This window comes from Pezoporus flaviventris, unplaced genomic scaffold, assembly GCF_033815535.1.
Source record: "Pezoporus flaviventris isolate CSIRO_AGI_PZ_B2104156 unplaced genomic scaffold, CSIRO_AGI_Pfla_v1 ptg000002l, whole genome shotgun sequence".
In the NCBI taxonomy this organism is placed as follows: domain Eukaryota; kingdom Metazoa; phylum Chordata; class Aves; order Psittaciformes; family Psittacidae; genus Pezoporus; species Pezoporus flaviventris.
In genome coordinates, this window is record NW_026892550.1 from 5,358,562 (window position 1) to 5,376,972 (window position 18,411).

The 18,411-nt window shown below is 44.6% G+C and overlaps 1 protein-coding gene across 6 annotated transcripts in view; it reads right to left on the reverse strand.

The window, feature by feature from the left end:
- Positions 1–16,472: 16,472 nt before the first annotated feature.
- Positions 16,473–18,411, reverse strand: part of LETM1 (leucine zipper and EF-hand containing transmembrane protein 1) — a 56,057-nt gene continuing 54,118 nt past the window's right edge. For all 6 annotated transcript variants that reach the window (XM_061467133.1, XM_061467123.1, XM_061467141.1 and 3 more), the window contains one exon: positions 16,473–18,289. In XM_061467133.1, the coding sequence (XP_061323117.1) occupies positions 18,140–18,289 (150 nt within the window). In that variant the 3' untranslated portion in view covers positions 16,473–18,139. The remainder of the gene's footprint in view (positions 18,290–18,411) is intronic.

An 18,411-nucleotide genomic window follows, 5' to 3' on the forward strand; every position in this document is an offset into this window, starting at 1 on the left:
CTGTGCTTTGGAGACAGGAGCAATGACACACACAGAAGTTAAGCTTGAGTTTTCCAAGAGCTTCAGGGGGGTGAGGACCCTCTCCCGATACAGGGTCTTCTGGAAGCAAGACTCCCATGGAGAGTTAATACCGGAGCTAAAGAAAGCATAAAGACATTCCAGATCCTCCTCTTCTGACACCGGCCTGGGGGATTTATTTCATCCTTTACTATTCAAATATATCAGAAGTTCTTCTACAGGAACAATTCCTTTCTGAATTTCTGATCTTTTTCAAGAGAAAAAGAAATCTGTGTTGAGATGCATTACAGGTATTAAGAAAGAAGTGTCTTAACAGAAACTACTTTCTCGGAAAGCAATGTACAGGAGGAGCCATTCCTCTAAGAGTATACATTGGAAAATAGGAAAATAAAGAGGAAATATGGTTTTTGAGGCTTATGTTTCGTTTGGAGATTTTTAAAGGAAGGGAGACTGGGATTTGGCTGTGGAGGGTATCTCATGACAGGAGGTGGCAAAGATGCCTCAGTGCTTCCCTATGACATTGCGGTGAGATAATGTGGTTGGGAGGAAAGCAGAACGAACGCAGCAGCTTCCCAGAAACCATTTCCCAAGGCTTTATCTTTAATCTCTTTCCTTCTGTACTCTGATAGAAACTATATTGAGAAACCCCTGAGATCAGCAAAGCAGCCTGTACTGAGGCCAAAGCACGCAACCACGTCCCAGAGATAGCGAACGTCTCAATCCCTATAGGGGCTGGAGCAGGCTCTGGCTTTGGCTACATCTCCTTTGCCACCAAGCCACAGACATTGCATGGAAATACCCACTTTGGTCTGCGGGTTCCTCCGGTGGGAAAGGTGCAAGTGCAAAGCCAGGATGTTTTAGCAGGAAAAGGCTCTGCCAGCCCGGTTCAGGCTTAGGGAAGAGACATCTCTTCTTTGCTGGATAAAGCGAACACGCACAAGTAAGTTTGCTCAGCTCCTCTTATCCCAGCGAGGGCACTGACTGGCTGGGTTTCATACCATCAAGAGGTTTCTGCTTTGATTTCTCATCATGAGCTTGAAGACCAGGACCCACTTACATGTGGCGAACAGCAAATACCAAAGATCATTACATGGATAGAAGCTACATAATGGGGGGGGAGAAGAAAGAAAGCAATGAGTGAGGGAAGAGAAACCATTAAACACCTGGAGGATAACAGAACCAGTACCCATTAGAAGGCCCAGAGGCAGCCAACATGATATAGATTGGGAGGGGTGGGAAGAAGGTACAGCGTTTGATGCAAGATTCTCCCTTTGGTTTGTGTCCAACAGCACTATTGAGGTCAACAGCTTTCAAAGTCCTAAAAAGCACCCAGTGGTTTTGTCGGTATTAGGTCTCCAGAAGCTTTTGTTAATGAGAAATGAAAGGAGAGGGTATTTTTAATTATAATTACTTTCTGCACTTAACTACTTTGAAGAACCCAGCCCTGAGCAAGAGAAGTCCCCCTGGAAGCTGCTAGCAGCTAAGAACATAACATCCCAAACCATAAGACACTTGAGAAAGTTCTTTACAAGCCATAAAGGACACAAATACCTGCACTTTGGGGAATACATCATTCAAATTAGGGATGAAAGAGGCATGCAGAGGTAAAGAAACAAGTCCATGTTATAGTCAAGGAAATCTGCCCCACCGACCTGCCACCCTGCTCCAGGGAAGCATTTCTTACACTGCCTTCAACTTGCATTTGATTTTGTGGAAGCAAAATCCTGCCAGACTCTGGCTTTCTTTGCCCTTTCCCCTGGATTTTCTGGACACAATTACAGGATGATGGGGTTAATAGAGGGCAGAGCAGCTGCAATCCATTTGGAATTCACTGAAGGACTTGATACAGTCTCCTGAAACGTTATGCTCCAAATTAACTCAAGTTGGCTCAGGCAGGAAAACACTGTCATAGCGATAGAAAGCTGCCCAAGCAGACTGCAAGCACTGGGTAATGACACACGGTGATGCTCTCTTGCTGTGGGGCTGAGCTGCATGCTGTGGTTTAACCTCACCCGCCATCCAGGGAAACAATAAAAGGAATCCAAGGAGCGCTGGCAAAAAGTCCCAGATGCAGTTAGAATAAAATGTGGGTTCATCCATTTGGATCCATTGATAAAACATCACCTTTTCAGTGGGAAGGGAGGGAGAGAAGGGTCGAGCAACCCCACATACCTGCACTGAGATAGATGAGTGTGTAATGCTTAACAGAGGGGGAAAATCCAGGAGATGACAGTGTTAATAGAGACGTTTCTCACTCGAAGGCAAGCGCAATAATAACACTACTGGATTCATCAGCTCTCCATAAAGCTGGAGGCTGCGTGTGCTGGGTGCATCCCCACCCGTGCTGCAGCAGGGATTCATGGCTTGCCGACACAAGGAACTTGACCAGAAAAGCTATTGCAGAATAACCTATTCCACAATCACTGCTTTGGAACGTATCCCTGCTCAGACCACCGTCTCCCATGATAAGAGTCATTTTACAGTGGAATAGTTGATACTCTCTTCCAGAGCAACATAACTGCTCTGGAATACACTCCCTCAATGGGGTTCAGATGAGCAGCAGCTCCAGAACAGCTCTTGCAAAACAGCTTATTTGGACCAATTCTGCCTGGTAGACAAGCTCAAAATCCAAATACTCCCAATCCACAGCAGAAAATCCACGCAGTGCCCTGGGAAAGAGGAGCCTGCTGCCCTTGTCGGTGTCAAAACCTGGTGCCCATCCTGCCACTCCTGAGCTCTGTTGCTGCTTTGATAGGAGAGGATTTGATCAGAGTCATTTCAAGGAAGAAAAGGGGGGGGGGTTACATTAAAATGTTTTAATCGCTTTCGGGTTTAGTTGGGGGTTTCTTTTTCCATTTAATTTCAATAGAGTGAAACTGTTCCAGCTTTGGAAGGGAAGGAAATTTGGACAGAGAGATAACTGAGAGGAGCTTGGGAAAACTTAGGGAGGGAGACACACTTAAAGATATATGGGCAGGGAAAGATAGCTTGCATTTTCCCAACCACAGTTGGTAATTGTTTGCTTGGACAGCCTGCTTCTTCACATACATGGTTTCCAAACGCTCCAGGAGAAAATAGAACTACAAGATCCACGCTGGCATGTTCTTCCCAGCGCTCTCCAGGCTATGTACCAGGAACTCACCTTTGGATTTCATGGGATTGTAGTTTTACAGCATCCCACGTGAAACTCTTCATCCTCCTCCCTGTCTTCTAGGAAAAAAACCCGCTGCTGCTCTGGAAGAGCTGGTACCTTTTCCTGCTCCTGCTTTTAAATACCCACCCATGCAGTGATGGGCATTTCCTGAAGCAGCCAGGTGGCTGGGGAAGCCAACTGCTCAAAGTGTTTTAACAGCTGGTTTGGTCATTCAGCTGTTGGTGCTCTTCCAGTAACTAGGATTTTGCACTCACAAGAGCAAACTCTCAGCTCCATCACCTCTCTGGAGCAGGCTGCATGTCCTGGGAAGGGGTTTGGGCACCTGGTACAGCGCACTGCTCTCATCAGTAGCTCGAAGCCCAGGCTCAAGCCGGATTGAATGCACTGCAGGGACAATCCCAGCTTCTCTTTCCAAATCCAGCTGTCTATTCCCAGCTTCTGCCCACACCAAGGTTTGGAATTTGGATGAGGCAGAGCCGGCAATAAAGCAGGATGCAGGGCAGCATGGATCACTCCTGCTCACAGGAGAAGGGGGTCCTTTGTAGGTGAGTCCCCTGTGCTGCACGATGCCCTGTATCGTTGCTGGTATTCACCACTGCTCAGCCCTCAATACACAGATGTCTCCAGGGTGGGAAAAAAAAAGCAACCACAGAAAAGCCAGCTTCCTGGTTTAATGCAGACTCCACAAACAGCCAGTCACTGGGGACACGGGATTCAGGCTTTTTTATCTCTCCCTGCCTAATGCGAAGCAGATACCTTCTATTAATGAACTAATTGCTAATTAGTAGCCACTTCATTTCTCTCCCATCAGTTTTCTTTTCTAGTTCAGGCTCAGAGAGGGGAGGATGTGTAAATCAGCCAGTCCCCATAGAAACTGCACAGAGAGCAATTCAAAGGCAGCAAGACAGGTGAGCAAGGCAGTGCCTCTTACCAAATGGAACACTTGACAGAGACGTGGACACTTCATTTGCCACTTTGCAAGTCTTTTGACCAGGTTGCTTAACCCTCATATATGTTGGTCTCAATCCCTTGCTCATGCCTTGCCCATGTCATAAACACTAAACAAGGGGCACATCTGTGATTTCAGTGCTTAGCTGTCCTATTTCCTGCCATCCTGGGAGGCTGCAACAGGGCAAGATGTTAGAGCAACTTCTCCTTGCTTGTCCGCAGTAGAGCAGAGCTGAGCTGAGCAATGTCAAGTCACAGCCAAATTCCCATGCCCAGCACAAACTCATACGAAAGCAGTGCAAATGGGCTTTGAAAGGGAATGAGGGCAAAGCTGGACCTTGTGCTCTAAGTCAATCTAAGTTAATCTGATGAGGCGTAAAACAGCAGGGGAACAGGTTCTCCAGACTTCAGAAGCATAGGAACCTGAGGCCTTGCTCCATCATCCCACCACCTGTGGGACAGCGTGTAAGGCATCGTGACAGTAATACATGAGTGACTCGGAGTGCACAGTGACTGAGCACCACGAAAGTGTCCCAGGCACAGAGCAGCATTACTCCTGAAAGCTGGATGGGATGTGCCTTCTTTTGTCCACCCTGAATTCCCACAGGAAACTCCAACATTTGCCCCAAAAGCTTTCCTTCGGTCCAAGTTGTGTCACTTTGAGCTGACACACATACAACAATGGGGCTTTGGATCTGGGTGGTAAATGCTCCACTCATGGTCCAGAGATAAAAAATCATTCATGGTAGACACCCCATTTTCCCAGTGGGGGTTGCAGTACATCTGGGATAACCCCCAAAGCAAGAGGCTGCAGCTCTCTGGTCTGCTTCTGCTGCAGCATCCTCATACCTTTGCTCTTGAGATGCTCGAGTGGAATAGGAGAGCACCCAGCAGCTGGGACACACCGCTCAGGACCCCTGAACTTGGGAACCTCTGAATTCCAGTCCAAAGTGTTCTATCCCAGTTTAATCAAGAGAGATTATTTCCCTCTGGACTCTGTATTAAAAATGTGATGATGTGTATGTATTATTTATAGAAAAGGAATGACATGCAAATTCTGCCTGGGTCCCAGCCACCACATTGCATCTTTCTAATGGTTTCCCAATAGAGACAGATTCCCGTTCTGGCTGCCTGACTGTCCTTTCCCCTTTCTCCCTGATACTGAGGGATCTCAAAAGCTTACAGAGCTATAGCCATGCTAATTTTGTAATACACTGGAACTCTCCTTTTGCATTGTCCTAAGGGGGGACTTATTCTAACACGGTTCTTGGAAATAATTTCTCCCTTCATAAAACAGCCCAAACTGTAAACCTTCCAATGGACTCCTTACATTAAAACATCGTACAGTTTTATTTCAGTAATCATCATCACAAACAGCTCTGGTCTTTACAGAGTCTTTCATCCCCAAGGATCTCAGAGTGGTTTCAATTGCACCAGTTATAGGCAGGGATGAATTTATCACCCTGTGCACAGGCAGCTGTTCCGGGGCCACAGCTGGGGCTGTGCAGGGGAAGAGCAGCATCTCCATAGCTTAGTCACTGCAGCCAACCTGTTCTGATGCTCAGACCTGGATGAAGTGGGAATGGTGTGTGTCTTCTGCTCCTGCATCAGGGAATTAGAGCTCAGTAGGCAGTTACCATGAAACATGCTATTAATTGAGGGATTTATTAAGTAATAACTAATGTTATTGATGATTGCACCATGATAGGGGACACGCAATGGGCACAAGTTGCAACACAGGAAATTATAATGAAATATAAGGGGAAAACAAAAAATCACTCTAAAGGTGGTCAAATATCACAAACAGGGGGTGTGGAATCTCCAATCTGGGACCAAGTCCTTGAATTCAGCTGAATGAAGACCTGAGCAACCTTGTCTTGTTGGGACCTGCTTTGTGCAGGGCATTGGATGAGAGGCATCCCGCGGTCCCATCCCTAACTTCTATGTCGTAGCCTCGTGCAATAACTTAAAGCTCAACTGGTGTTGGTTTAAATTAACACATCAACTGCTGAGCTGCAGCATCTGTCACAGCTGTCAGCTCCAGGCCCAGCAGCCTCCAGCCAACACCAGGAACTGCGGTGCCTTGGGCTGTGCTAGTGAGAGTCTGCAGAAACCCCACTGCTGTCATTTCACTGAGAATCAAACTGATTGCTCTTGTCTGTGGAAAAGAACACAGCACTGGGTCCCATGTAGCAAACATCTCTGAACTTGTGCGTTCCCTGCCTTCAGACCTGTGTTTTCTAGATGAAAGCCATGCAATGCTGTTAGCTGCTCCTCACAGCAACCAACTGCTTGTTAATCTCTGGACCCACTCCAGTTAGTCAGCATTAGTGGTGAAGAGCAACACCCAAACCTGACTTCAATATACTGCACTTCAGACCCCGTTGACACCCGATGTGAGCACCTCCCTTATCTCATACACAGCTTCCCTATGAAGCTGGCCCAGAAAGCTCTTACAAGGCAGACACACGGCGTCACGCTGTCCCGCCTGGATTAAAGACTCCCATGGCTTCCAGATGTTTCTCCATCATGCTGCAGCCTCACCAGCTGTTGCTGCTCCTCTTTAGGAACATGTGCACTGGATCACACCTTCCTGCTTAAGTCTTTGCTGAAATTTGTCTTGCTGGCGGCAGGTTTGTGATTAACTCCTCCTGAAAAGTAATTCCCCCCCCCTTGCTCCAAGGAGCTGCGCATGCTATGCAAGGAATGACAAATAGACCTTGGTTGGAGCACAGTGAGGCAGGGAGGCTCCACCACTGCCTGGGGGCTTGTTTCAATAGTTAACTTCCAGTTAACCACTTTTCAGCTCACACTCAATACTCCCGAGGTTTCTATGGGGGCAAGGCTGCAGCATGATGTAAAGACTTGGTAGCCAGACAGCAGCTATAGGCAAAGTCATTGCGTAAATCAAGTCTCCTGGGGCTGGGAGCCAGAGAGTGTGGAACTCAATGTGGAAGATATCACTGTACTTTTGTTGATAACAGTATATTTTATATCTTGTTCCATTACAATCTGAAAATACTTTGTAACCCATTGCTCTCAGTCACCCAACTGCCTTGTAACGCTGATCCCGAAGGAATCATCGTCTGGATTCATGTGCTGCCTTGACTTGGAAATGGACATTCAGGGTTTTAGTCTGTTTTGTTATAGCCCTTAGAAACTGCTCAGAAACAACCTGACAGCCCCTATGGCTGTGGAGCACTTCATAGTGAACAGTAGCTTTGAACTCTGGAGGCAGCATTTTTATCCCCGCTGTAGGGCAGGGAGACCTGAGGCAAACAGTGTAGATCTCTATAGATCAAACAAAACCCCATTACCCATTGACTTTGGACAAAGGTCTGGTGAATTCCAGCTCTGCTGCACAGCAGCTTCTAAACTACAGCTACCAGCTCTGCTAAGTAAGTTGAAAAGTTCTATGCTGTTACAGTTCACATCTCGAAAACATTTAGGCCAGAAAACATGCAATTTGAAGGTGAATTGAAGATCAACTTTCTGTTAAACATTTTACCCCACATAGCATAAATAATGAACGGGTCATTTATAACTTTAACATCAGAACGTAGAAACTCACATCAGCTTTTCAACTTATACCGTTTTGCAGTGATGGGAATGCCATTATTCTCATCATCGTAGCAACTGAACACACACCGCAGCTTAGCAGAAATGGGGAAAAGAGAAAACTTCCCACCAGAAAGTAATGAAAAGAAAGTTAATTACAGGACTTAAGAACCCAGTGGTTGGACATCAGCCAGAAAGCTTTCTGTTTAGTCCTGGTTAAGTCTTCCTAAGGGAGGACAGAGGCTCAAGTCTCTATTTTTAGTGCACATCACAGTCGATGAGTTTTGCACTTTCACATTTGCTCCAACAGTCTATTAATGGGGTTTTCTTCAGATCTTCTCTAACACCACGTGGTAGTTTGCTCACTTAATAATGATTGCATAAATTGTCATCAATTTCATGCTTGTCATTAGACTGGTTTTACCCTGAATAACCTCTTGGATTTGGCAAGTGAGACCCAAGTATCCCATAGCATGCATTAACTGTGTGACCTCCTTGCTCCCATTTCAATCCTTTAGTGGTGCATTCAGTGGCGTGATCATAGTGGGCCTTACACTGGAGGGGAAGCAGGGCTGCATGCAGAGGAGCTCAATGGTCTGAAGTAACCAGCTGATGGGAACGTCATGGAGTGGTACAAAGACAAATGCAAGTCCTGCACCCAGAAGGAGTAACCGCATGCACCAGTACGGGATGGTCACTGACCAGTTGTACAGCATCTTTGCAGAAAGGGTGCTGGTGGAGAAGCTGACCATGAGTTAGCAATGAGCCCTTGCAGCAAGGAGGGCCAGAAGCCAACAGTTTCATTAGGAAGGACATTGCCTGCACGCTGAGGGACACGGTCCTTTCCCTCTGCTCAGCATTGGTGAGACAGACCATCAGTATCATAGAACCACAGAATGGTTTGGGTTGGAAGGGACCATCCAGTTCCAACCCCTGCCATGGGCAGGAACACCTTCCCCTGGACAGGTTGCTCCAAGCCCCATCCAACCTGGCCTTGAACACTGCCAGGGATGGGCCAGCCACAGCTTCTGTGGGCACCCTGCCTTGCGCTGGATCCAGTTCTGGGTTCCTCAGACCAGGACAGACATGAACATAGTGGAGTGGAATGAGCAGAGGCCACCATGATGGCCAGAGGCTGGAGCATGTAGAGTATGAGGAGAGGCTGAGCCAGCCTGCTGAGCCTGGAGAAGGGAAGGCTTTGGGGAGATCCTACTGCAACCTTCCACTACCTAAGCAGAAGGTGCAGAGGAGATGGAGCCAAACTATTCCTGCAGGATAAGAGGCTGCAGACACTCGCTGTGGCATAGGACACACCCAGCAGACTTTAGGAAAAGGTGATCAGACACAGAGCCCAGGAATTTGCGTAATCCCCATCCCTAGAGACAAGCAAAACATGACTGAAGAAGGAGAGCAACCTGATCTGAATTTGGCCCTGCTCTGAGCAGAAGTCGAATGACCCTGGGGGCCCCATCCAGCCTGAATGATTCTGATTCTCTGATTCATACCTTTTCACCAAACTGCATTGTTTTAAGACACGGCTGAGTCATTTGAAGCATCACATTCAAACTGCTGAGTCACATGTGCGTAACCCGCTCGAAAGGGACCTGGCATCGGATCCTGAAAATGCCTCACACCAAAGAAATGAGAGTGGACTTTCAGTTTTCGTTAACTAAGTGTTTATAGCACTGAGTAATACATTTGTTAACCCTCGAGGCAAGGGCCGAACCTGCCTTTTCACAGGGTAGCACACCGACACCGCTGTTGTTATAGCAAGGGGAAAGTGCAGGGCTCTGCGGGAAGATGCGAACCCAGAATGGTGATTTAAACCATCACAGAAGGATCATATCTTCATAGAATCATAGAATCAGCTGGGTTGGAAAAGACCTTTAAGATCATCAAGTCCAGAAGTACCCACACTAGTGCAGCCCATCAGCAGCCCCACAAGGAAAACCTTGTTGGGAGCTTTTCCACAGAGCCAGATGAAGTCAAATGAATCAGTGTCTGCTCTCTACAATCACTTCGCTCTCTACAACTGCCTGACAGGAGGTTGTAGTGAGGTGGGGTTGGTCTCTTCTCCCAAGTAACAAGTGATAGCACAAGAGGTAAGGGCCTCAAGCTGCTCCAGGGGAGGTTTAGATTGGATATTAGGAACAATTCCTTCCCCAAGGGGTGCTCAGGCATTGGAACAGGCTGCCCAGGGCAGTGGTGGATTAGCCGTTCCTGGCAGCGTTCGCACACTGCGTAGGTGAGGCCCTCGGTGCCATGGGGCAGTGGTGGCCTTGGCAGTGCTGGGGTAAGGGTTGGACTGGATGATCTTAAAGGTCTTTTCCAACCTAAATGGTTCTCTAATTCTATGAATAGAAACGAGACAACTGCACTGCAGAGTTTGGCTTTCTATCACCAGATATTCCAAGGGTGACAAGTTAGTTTATTTACCTGGTTTTAAAGCTTCTTTCCCCCTTCCCTCTCTCTGCAAGAGAACCCCCCAACCACAGCGATAGCAACAACCGAGAGCAGCAGCTCAGCGAAGGCTCGTGGCGGATCCTTTCCCACTGTCCAACTGTGAACCACGGCTGGAGCACATCCGATAAATGATGCTGTGTTTCAAAGAGGGGTCGGTTTCAGGAAGTCCAGTGCCTGATTGTACCGGGTCATTTGACCGGGGAGCAAAGGTTTATTCCGGCTGGTGGTGAGGGGGGATAAACAGGGAGATGGGAGAAGGGAGCTTGAGGGGACTGGGCTCAGGGAGAGCCCCGCGGTGACAGCAGCCTGAGGAGGAAAAGAGGTTTAAGAGAGCAGCAGCTGTGGAACAGAGCCTGGGGCTGCGGAGCTGGACACAGAGACAAGGTGGGGATGCAGGGAGCGGGCTGGAGACCGGGAAACGAGGAGCACAGCTCGGCCCCAGGGCGGACGGGACCCGGCGGGCAGCGCTGGGCGGTCGGGGGCCGCCACCTAGCGGAGCACAGAGCCCCGGGCTGGAAGGGACCTCCGGGATCAGCCGGTCCCAGGCAAAGCGGGACCCGGGGTATTCCAATGGACGAGTGTCCTCACTGTGTCCAACGGGAATCTCCCGAGGAGAAACCTGTGCCCATCACCCGTCGTCTTTTCCATGCGGCTCCTTCTGAAAAGGGAGTCTCCATCTTCTTTGTGCCACCCTGGGGCACGGTGATGAGGTCTCCCCTGAGCCTTGTTTTCTCATGGATGAACAGACCCAGTTCTCTCAATCTCAGTGGAGATTGTTCCACTGGAATAATCTCCCCAGGGAAGTGGTGGGCTCCCCAGTACTGGGCACTTTCAAGCTTTGGTTGGCCAGGGCGCTGGGACATCTAGTCTAGGTCTTGCTTTGCCTATAAGGTTGGACCAGATGATACTTGAGGTCCTTTCCAGCCCTATATTCTATGATTCTATGATTCAGGATTCACAGTCCGTTGATCATCTTTGTGGCCCCTTGTACAAGGGGGTAACATTAATCTCCTTCTTATGTTCTGGAACGTCCTTCTACCTCCACATCAACAGCACAGTGCTGGGCATCCCTAGCAGCGACTCACCTTGCTGGGGCTACAGCTCGGGGCCTAGATCAACTCAAAGATGGGAAGGTTTTGAGGGGGGCTAAGGGTCTTGTTTTCCAGCATGGATGCCATTGCTGGGGTGGGAGTGATGCTGTGCTTGGACAGGCAAATTCACTTTCTCTCTAGTCTTCTGCAAAATGCAGGTGTCATATTTCTGTTTTATCAGGCACTATATTATTTCTTAATAATAAAGACAGGTAAGTAGAGGATAGATAGATAGATAGATAGATAGATAGATAGATAGATAGATGATAGATAGATAGATAGATAGATAGATAGATAGATAGATAGATAGATAGATTTAAAAGACTTTACCCTGCTTCCTTGAAGTGCCCAAGTTCCAGCAAGGACTTCAGTAAGAGTATCAAGCGTGGTGGTACACCATGCTATACTTCTCTTGACTGAGAGTGTGTTCGTATTCACAAAACTAAAATACTAGAGTATCCTGTTCACTCAAGGGCAAACAGGGAAGAAAGTACAGCCAAAATGCTAACACCATTAAATCGCCCTGTTCTATTATTTCCATTCACTGCTATGCATCCTGTAGGAGCCTGACTGGACAAGCTATTCTCCACATCAGATTTCTGTTGAGCACAAAGGTATTAAGGAGATACAAATAAGGGGTTTTTGTTAATGCTTCCTCCTCCATCATTCATTTGATGAGGGTTTTTTGGGTTGACATCAGTCAATTCTTGAATTTGCAAGTCCAAAACCTATATACCCTTAAGGATCTCATTTTCAGCGTGAGTAAAAAGGATTCTGTATCCACCCATTTTGGGGAAAAGGGTGACCCATGCAGTTTAGGTACACCTCAAATGAAATCGTACTGAGTCACTAAGGGACCACAGGACTAGTTTAACCACAGAATTTGGATGGGTAACTGGCTGCAGAAGATAGGTTAAAAATAAGGATGTGCATCCCTTTTTCTCAATGTCACTCTGGATTTTGAAGACTCATCCTAAGAACATATTTTTATCTGAAATGTAGCTTATGGAAGGGCATACACAGATCCCCCTGATAAGTGTACACAGGATTCGAAGGGAAGGATAAAAGCATTCTGCTCTTAGGAGCATTGCATGCAGAGGTCGCACAGGGACCACAGTGAGCTCATGTGGTCATACAGAGGAAGGCGAGAGCTGAGCTTGATGAAGGCTGCTAATGGCTGAATTTACATAGACCGAGCACTGAAAACCATCTAGTGAAGAGACGTTCACTGGAAAGATTAACAGTCACTATATTTCAACTCTACATCCACCAATGCAAAGCAAGGCACTGAGAAACTGTAAAGTGCAACAAGGACCCCATAAATCTTTCCTACTTAGTCCTGCATGTTAAGTAAGGGATAGAGAAAAGGGAAAGGCTGGGGACAGGAAGGATGTAGAAGAAAAACCTGCTGATTTACTTACTACTTTGGTATATATTCCCTGATTAAACAGATATGGGGAGGGGAAACAGAAATCTTGCATTTACAAGTCTGGAGTAACCGCAGAGATCCCAGGTTTTCTGCATAACAGGTTGTTAATTCCCATCTTCATTTAGTAAGACCCTTCAGAGGTTTCTATTATTAGCATTATTATTACTCATGTCCCAGTTGCTCTTCAGCTCCTTGCAGCAGCTTTCCTTAGGATGAAGACTGAAGATCTTACTCAACCAAGGATCTGAAATCAGAAAACACTAGGAAGGAACTTGGATGGCTCTGGGGCCGGAGCTAAGACAAAAGGAGGGGGAATCCACAGCACGCACGGGAGACCTGACATCTTGAACTACTGACTGCAGCATTCCCTGAGACATAAATCAGGCCATTCATGAAGGGGTCTGCTCTGCCAATATACATAAAGAGAAATACTAGACGGAAGGAGGCAAATCTGAGTTAGATCCATCTCTTGCATAGCAGAAATCCTTTACGCCAGTGAGATGAAACTGATGTTTGAAAACCACAGAAGGTTTGGCAAGGGTGAAATTTTACATGCTAATGAGCCCCCAAAGAATTTTGACCTGTGAAGGATATTTAACTACTGAGGAAGATTTATATCCAATAATACACAAAAATGGAAGTGAGCAGAGAGTACAGGGAATTAGAAACACACTACAAACATCCTCCTGCTCACATCAGCATTGAGAAATAACTCAGAAAAATACCAGAAACACAAAGTGTTTGGTATGGTTGTGTCACTGTCTGCACTCAGTATTTAAAAGCCTTATCGCTACAAAATGCTATATTAGGTCCTTGCATGGAGAGACTCTGTTCTGGGGAACTTGTCATCCACCCAGCCACTGTCAAGGAGGTTTTATGTTACAGTGACCCAAGAGCCAAGCAATGTATCACTGAAAGAATAGGCACTAACTGAACAGACTTCTCAAGCCTCGGGTCAATGAAACAACCACAAGCCTATCCATCTCTCCCCCGCCGCTGCGCATATGTATTCATCCTTTAAATGACATTGTACTAAAAGAGTTTGCAACAAAACTCTATCTATATTAATACTTCTAAGATCATAATTTCATGAAGGCAGAGGCTTTTCCAACCAGCTTTCTGCATGTCTGTATTACCAGTCTGATGTAAAAGAATCACACAAGCCTAGAATGGTTTGGGTTCGAAGGCACCTTAAACTCATCCCATTCCAACCCCCTGCCACAGGCAGGGACACCTTCCACTAGAGCAGGTTGCTCCAAGCCCATCCAACCTGGCCTTGAACACTGACACAGCTCTTCCCTGTGAGGGTGTTGAGGCACTGGCACAGGGTGCTCAGAGAAGCTGTGGCTGCCCCATCCCTGGCAGTGTTCAAGGCCAGGTTGGACAGGGCTTGAAGCAACCTGGTCTAATGGAAAGTGTAGAAGAAATAAGCAGCACACTGCTCCCCACTTTCATACCTACAATACAATAGTTAGTAAGAATATTTTAGCACAACTCATGACACCAGGCAAGCAGTCCCACATCGGCAAGAATTAACATCTAATACCCACACAACACACCCCACCCCAGTTTAAAGACTTGTCATTCACTTGCCCTCTTCTACCCCAAACATTTCAGTTTCAGCAGTCATCAGTGTCCATCTCTGTGACTGGCATCTCATCTGAACAGCAGTAAATTCACACTGAATAATCAAAAGCAACAAAAAATAATGGAGAGATTAGGTTTCAAAATGATACATTTATTGTAACTAAACAAAGGACACAAGCTCCAAATTAACTTAAAAAATTTATAGTGCATTATGGCAAACACAGGACCAGTATGCTCAGAGCACAGACAAATGATTTTCAACTTAAATCTGGAACATGGGCCGAAATTCTTCAACTGAAAGGCAGAATTTGGATTACATATGAAGAACAGAATATGGGATTATTATTTTATTTAAATATACCCAATACTCTAATATAAACAATTTAAAAGTATTTAAATACACGCTGAAGTTTAAATGGCTAGCAAGGTATGCAGATAGAAAGTTACAAGAAGTATTTTGGCGTTGTATAAAAGGTGTAACTCTTTCCCCCAGACAAAGCCTATTTAAGTGCAAGGTACCAACTATCCTGTCAAAAGATTAATCTCTACCTGCATGCACTCCTCCTGACAAACACCACCTATTGATTTAGCTTCCTGGTACTTAATCTGCAGGCAGATGCACTCTTCCAGCATGCAGACAGTGATGGAAATCTCAGTAAAAACCATGTTTTGAGCTTACATGAAATGGAAACAAGTTTTCCAATAAAATAAGTCCTATAACCTGCTTGCTTGGAGAGGGAAAATAAATTACATCATTTTTTACTTCTCTTCCCTGTTGCTAAAGAGTTTTTAAAAAGCTTTTTAAATGTTCTGTATTTTTACCCTCAAATAATTTATAATCAAAATCTCATCTTATTGAATCTGACACAACCCCAACACTGGTCCTACCGCTTACCTCACTCTGAGCTTAGAGGCTTTGCCTGTGTAAGTCACAAGGTCACCGAAATCTCTCACATCCTTTTAATTATTTAAACAAATATTTACAACTCCCAATTAAATATTCCTTCACGAAACACGTTTTGACCAGTTAGTGTACACTCGGAGGTCATCCTTTCTCTGAAAGTACTGCAGGTTCTGGGCTTTTGGCCACCACAAGGGATGACAAAGCATGTTAGCTGCAGCTAGTCCTCAAGCTGGAGCTGTCTGTAGCACCTGGGCAGAGCTGCTCGGGACGGTTCAAACCTAGGGAAGCATGAATCACTGCTTTAAGCTTGCAGAATGTGTTGAAGCTCAAGTCCAGCTGTCATGGGTTTGCCTGCTTTCAACATCAGAAGGAAGACATTTGCTATGGTTGTTGCGTACATCCCTCTAAACGCTTTGGGTATCAGGGGAAAACTGCCACCTGTGATTGACATTAAAATGCATTTCATGTAACCTGTTAAAATTGCCCAAGATGCCAAACCGCAAACAAGTCTGAAAGCTAAAAATGTGTAATAAATGAATCACAATTACTTTAATGAGGACATTCTTCACTTGAAAAAAAAAAAGCTATTTTTCGCTCGCTTCTTATTTAATCCACAGGAAATTTAAATGAACAGTAAACACAGAAAAAGAACAGCAGAAAAAAAGTCCTGAACTCCCATATCCTAAAATCAAGTAATTTACTGTAAGGACAGTTAAAGCTCTGCAAAACTTTTAATCAAAAAAGAAAGAAAATCTCTGAAAACAGCTTTTTCTGCTACTTCCTTATTTAAATTTGCGTGCGTTCAAGCACATACAACTCTTAGGTTTCTGATATTCCATGGAAGGCTGCAGACAATCCTAGAGTATTTTTATTGTGTTGCAGGAATGTCAAGTAAGATTTTTATGTATTGTTTTCAAATTGAAGACACACAACTGCAGAATTTAGCATGCTTCAAAGCCCATGAATTCTAATGATAAATTATACAATATAAAATTAGGTTTTAAATCCGGTTTTTGTAAAATTAGCTTTACTCTTTTTGTCTAAGCAAAGTTGTGTTTTTCACACAGCACCTAGTGAAGTCCTATCTTCACAATCTACAAACTGTCTTTCATGCTGAAATCTCCAAGTTAATCTCAATTTGCAAGGAAGAGAACAGCCCCTTGTTTAGGGCAAAGGTTTGTACTGATGTGAAATTTCAGCTTTGTCACAGCAATTTTACACTTCAGATACAATTACAGTAATTCTCATGAGATTCTTACTTATTGCAAGCAGCTTGCTCTGCAAACTGCACAGAATATTAACTCAATACTTGAACTAAACACTGACCTGTACATCTCGCTTTGGAAACAACTAAATACAGTGGTCCATCATGCAAGCCATGAGACTGTCAAAACTTCCTTTTGTTCCACTAACTTCAAATAAGTTTTTACAAATAATTTAGCCAATCTAGAGAAATATTGAACATGGAATTATGCTGAAAGATGCTTGGGAGTCAACATTTTCTACGACTATATGCACCTATGACTAAAAGCACTAAATACTAACTGCCCACCTCAGTATCACTGTGAACAGTGCCGTTGTAAGATGTGCTCTCCACAGTGTCCACAAAATGAACACTGGTCATATATTTTGTAAATACTGGGCGCAAAATAAAAACAGAACAGAAAACCAAATCACAACCCTGCTGGTTCAAGTCACACTGGGTGTGCTTCATAACAGATTTTAAGGAAGAGTGGAAAATTTAGCCTACCAGGAATTATGGAACAACCCAGAACTGGCATTTTAAACGTCAAAATTTACTATTAAGGACAGACATTAATGAGTAAACCTTTACTTACTGTCAGTATTTAACCACACAGTTAAAAACAGTAACTATAACCAATTGATTTGAAAGCCAATGATGTAATCAGAGCACTGGCAATACCAGACATGACTTGCTGACTGCACAGAAAGCGAGGCCATGAGATGAAAGTATTTATGAACTTTTACTATACCTGGCTAGTTATTTTATACCTGAGATGAAAACTAAGAGGTAAGAGAGCTGATGTAAATAATTATTAGATGAAAAACAAGCACACATGCCAAGATGAACGCATTTAAAAAGAATATACTCAAAAAGATCACAACTGACGTTTTCCCCTTACAATTATTTTCATTTTGTTATTCAGACAAACACTTTAACTCGCTTTACTGTGTGACAGATTCTGTTCCGGAATTGTCTGAAAGGCTCCTGTGATTCCAATGCTTAAGTAATTCATGGAATTTTGAGCAGAAGTGACATGCTCTATTCCCTAGTCTTAAGAAATTTAAGGCACCCGTAAGAAGCAAACTTCATGGGAAGTTTCCATTCTAGGGAAAAAGAAATCTGATTTCCCCTTCAATAGAAAAAAGAAAACAACATTCATGAATTCACAGAAGTGATTAGAATGCCACATTCTCTGTCAGTGAGGCAACAGCTGAGTGATATTTAGCTTAAACAGAACTCAATCTAAAGAGCTGCTACTGAAGCCACAGACTCTTCACTAACAGGTTACAAAGTATGCAATACTGTGACGGAAGGGGAAGTTTGTATTAAATCCTGAAAAAGCTAAAAGGTAGAAGCAGAGCAAGGTTGGGCCCCATGTAATGATGAAACAAACTAAATGAGAAACATTTTTTCCATGACAGATACACTTAATTTATACAGCAAACTTGCAAGTTTAATGGATCACTGTACCACAACAATGAGTGCAAATACATGATTTTTGTGGGCAGGAGCACTGCTAAAAAAGCGTACTTTGTTTTCATCTGTATGGAATGACAGTGAATCACTTCTCTGATTAACGGAAATTTCATTCCATAGGTCAGAAAACATATCTATGATTTATTACTAGGATCAGCTTAAAACATTTCCCATAATCACAAAGCTCAAGTAATATGTAGCCATTAGACACAGAAAGATATACAAGGTTTTGGTTACATTTGGGGTTAGCTTCAGATTCTGAAGCTTAATTCTTTACTTCCACAGGTTCTTTATCCTGCTTTTCCTTTGCTTTCTCTTTCTCTTCCAGTTTTTCTTCTTTCTGAAGCAGTGCCATAATCTCAGCAACCTGTGCGGTGCCAATATCAATATCTTCTTTGTCAATCAGTTCTACTACCTACAATGAACACAAAACGAAATTGAGAGTGCATTTAGTTTTTACATGATTGAGACATTTTCTTGTTATAAATTCTGTTAAGACAAGAAAGCATTCACTTTTCTCATGTTCAAGAAATACTG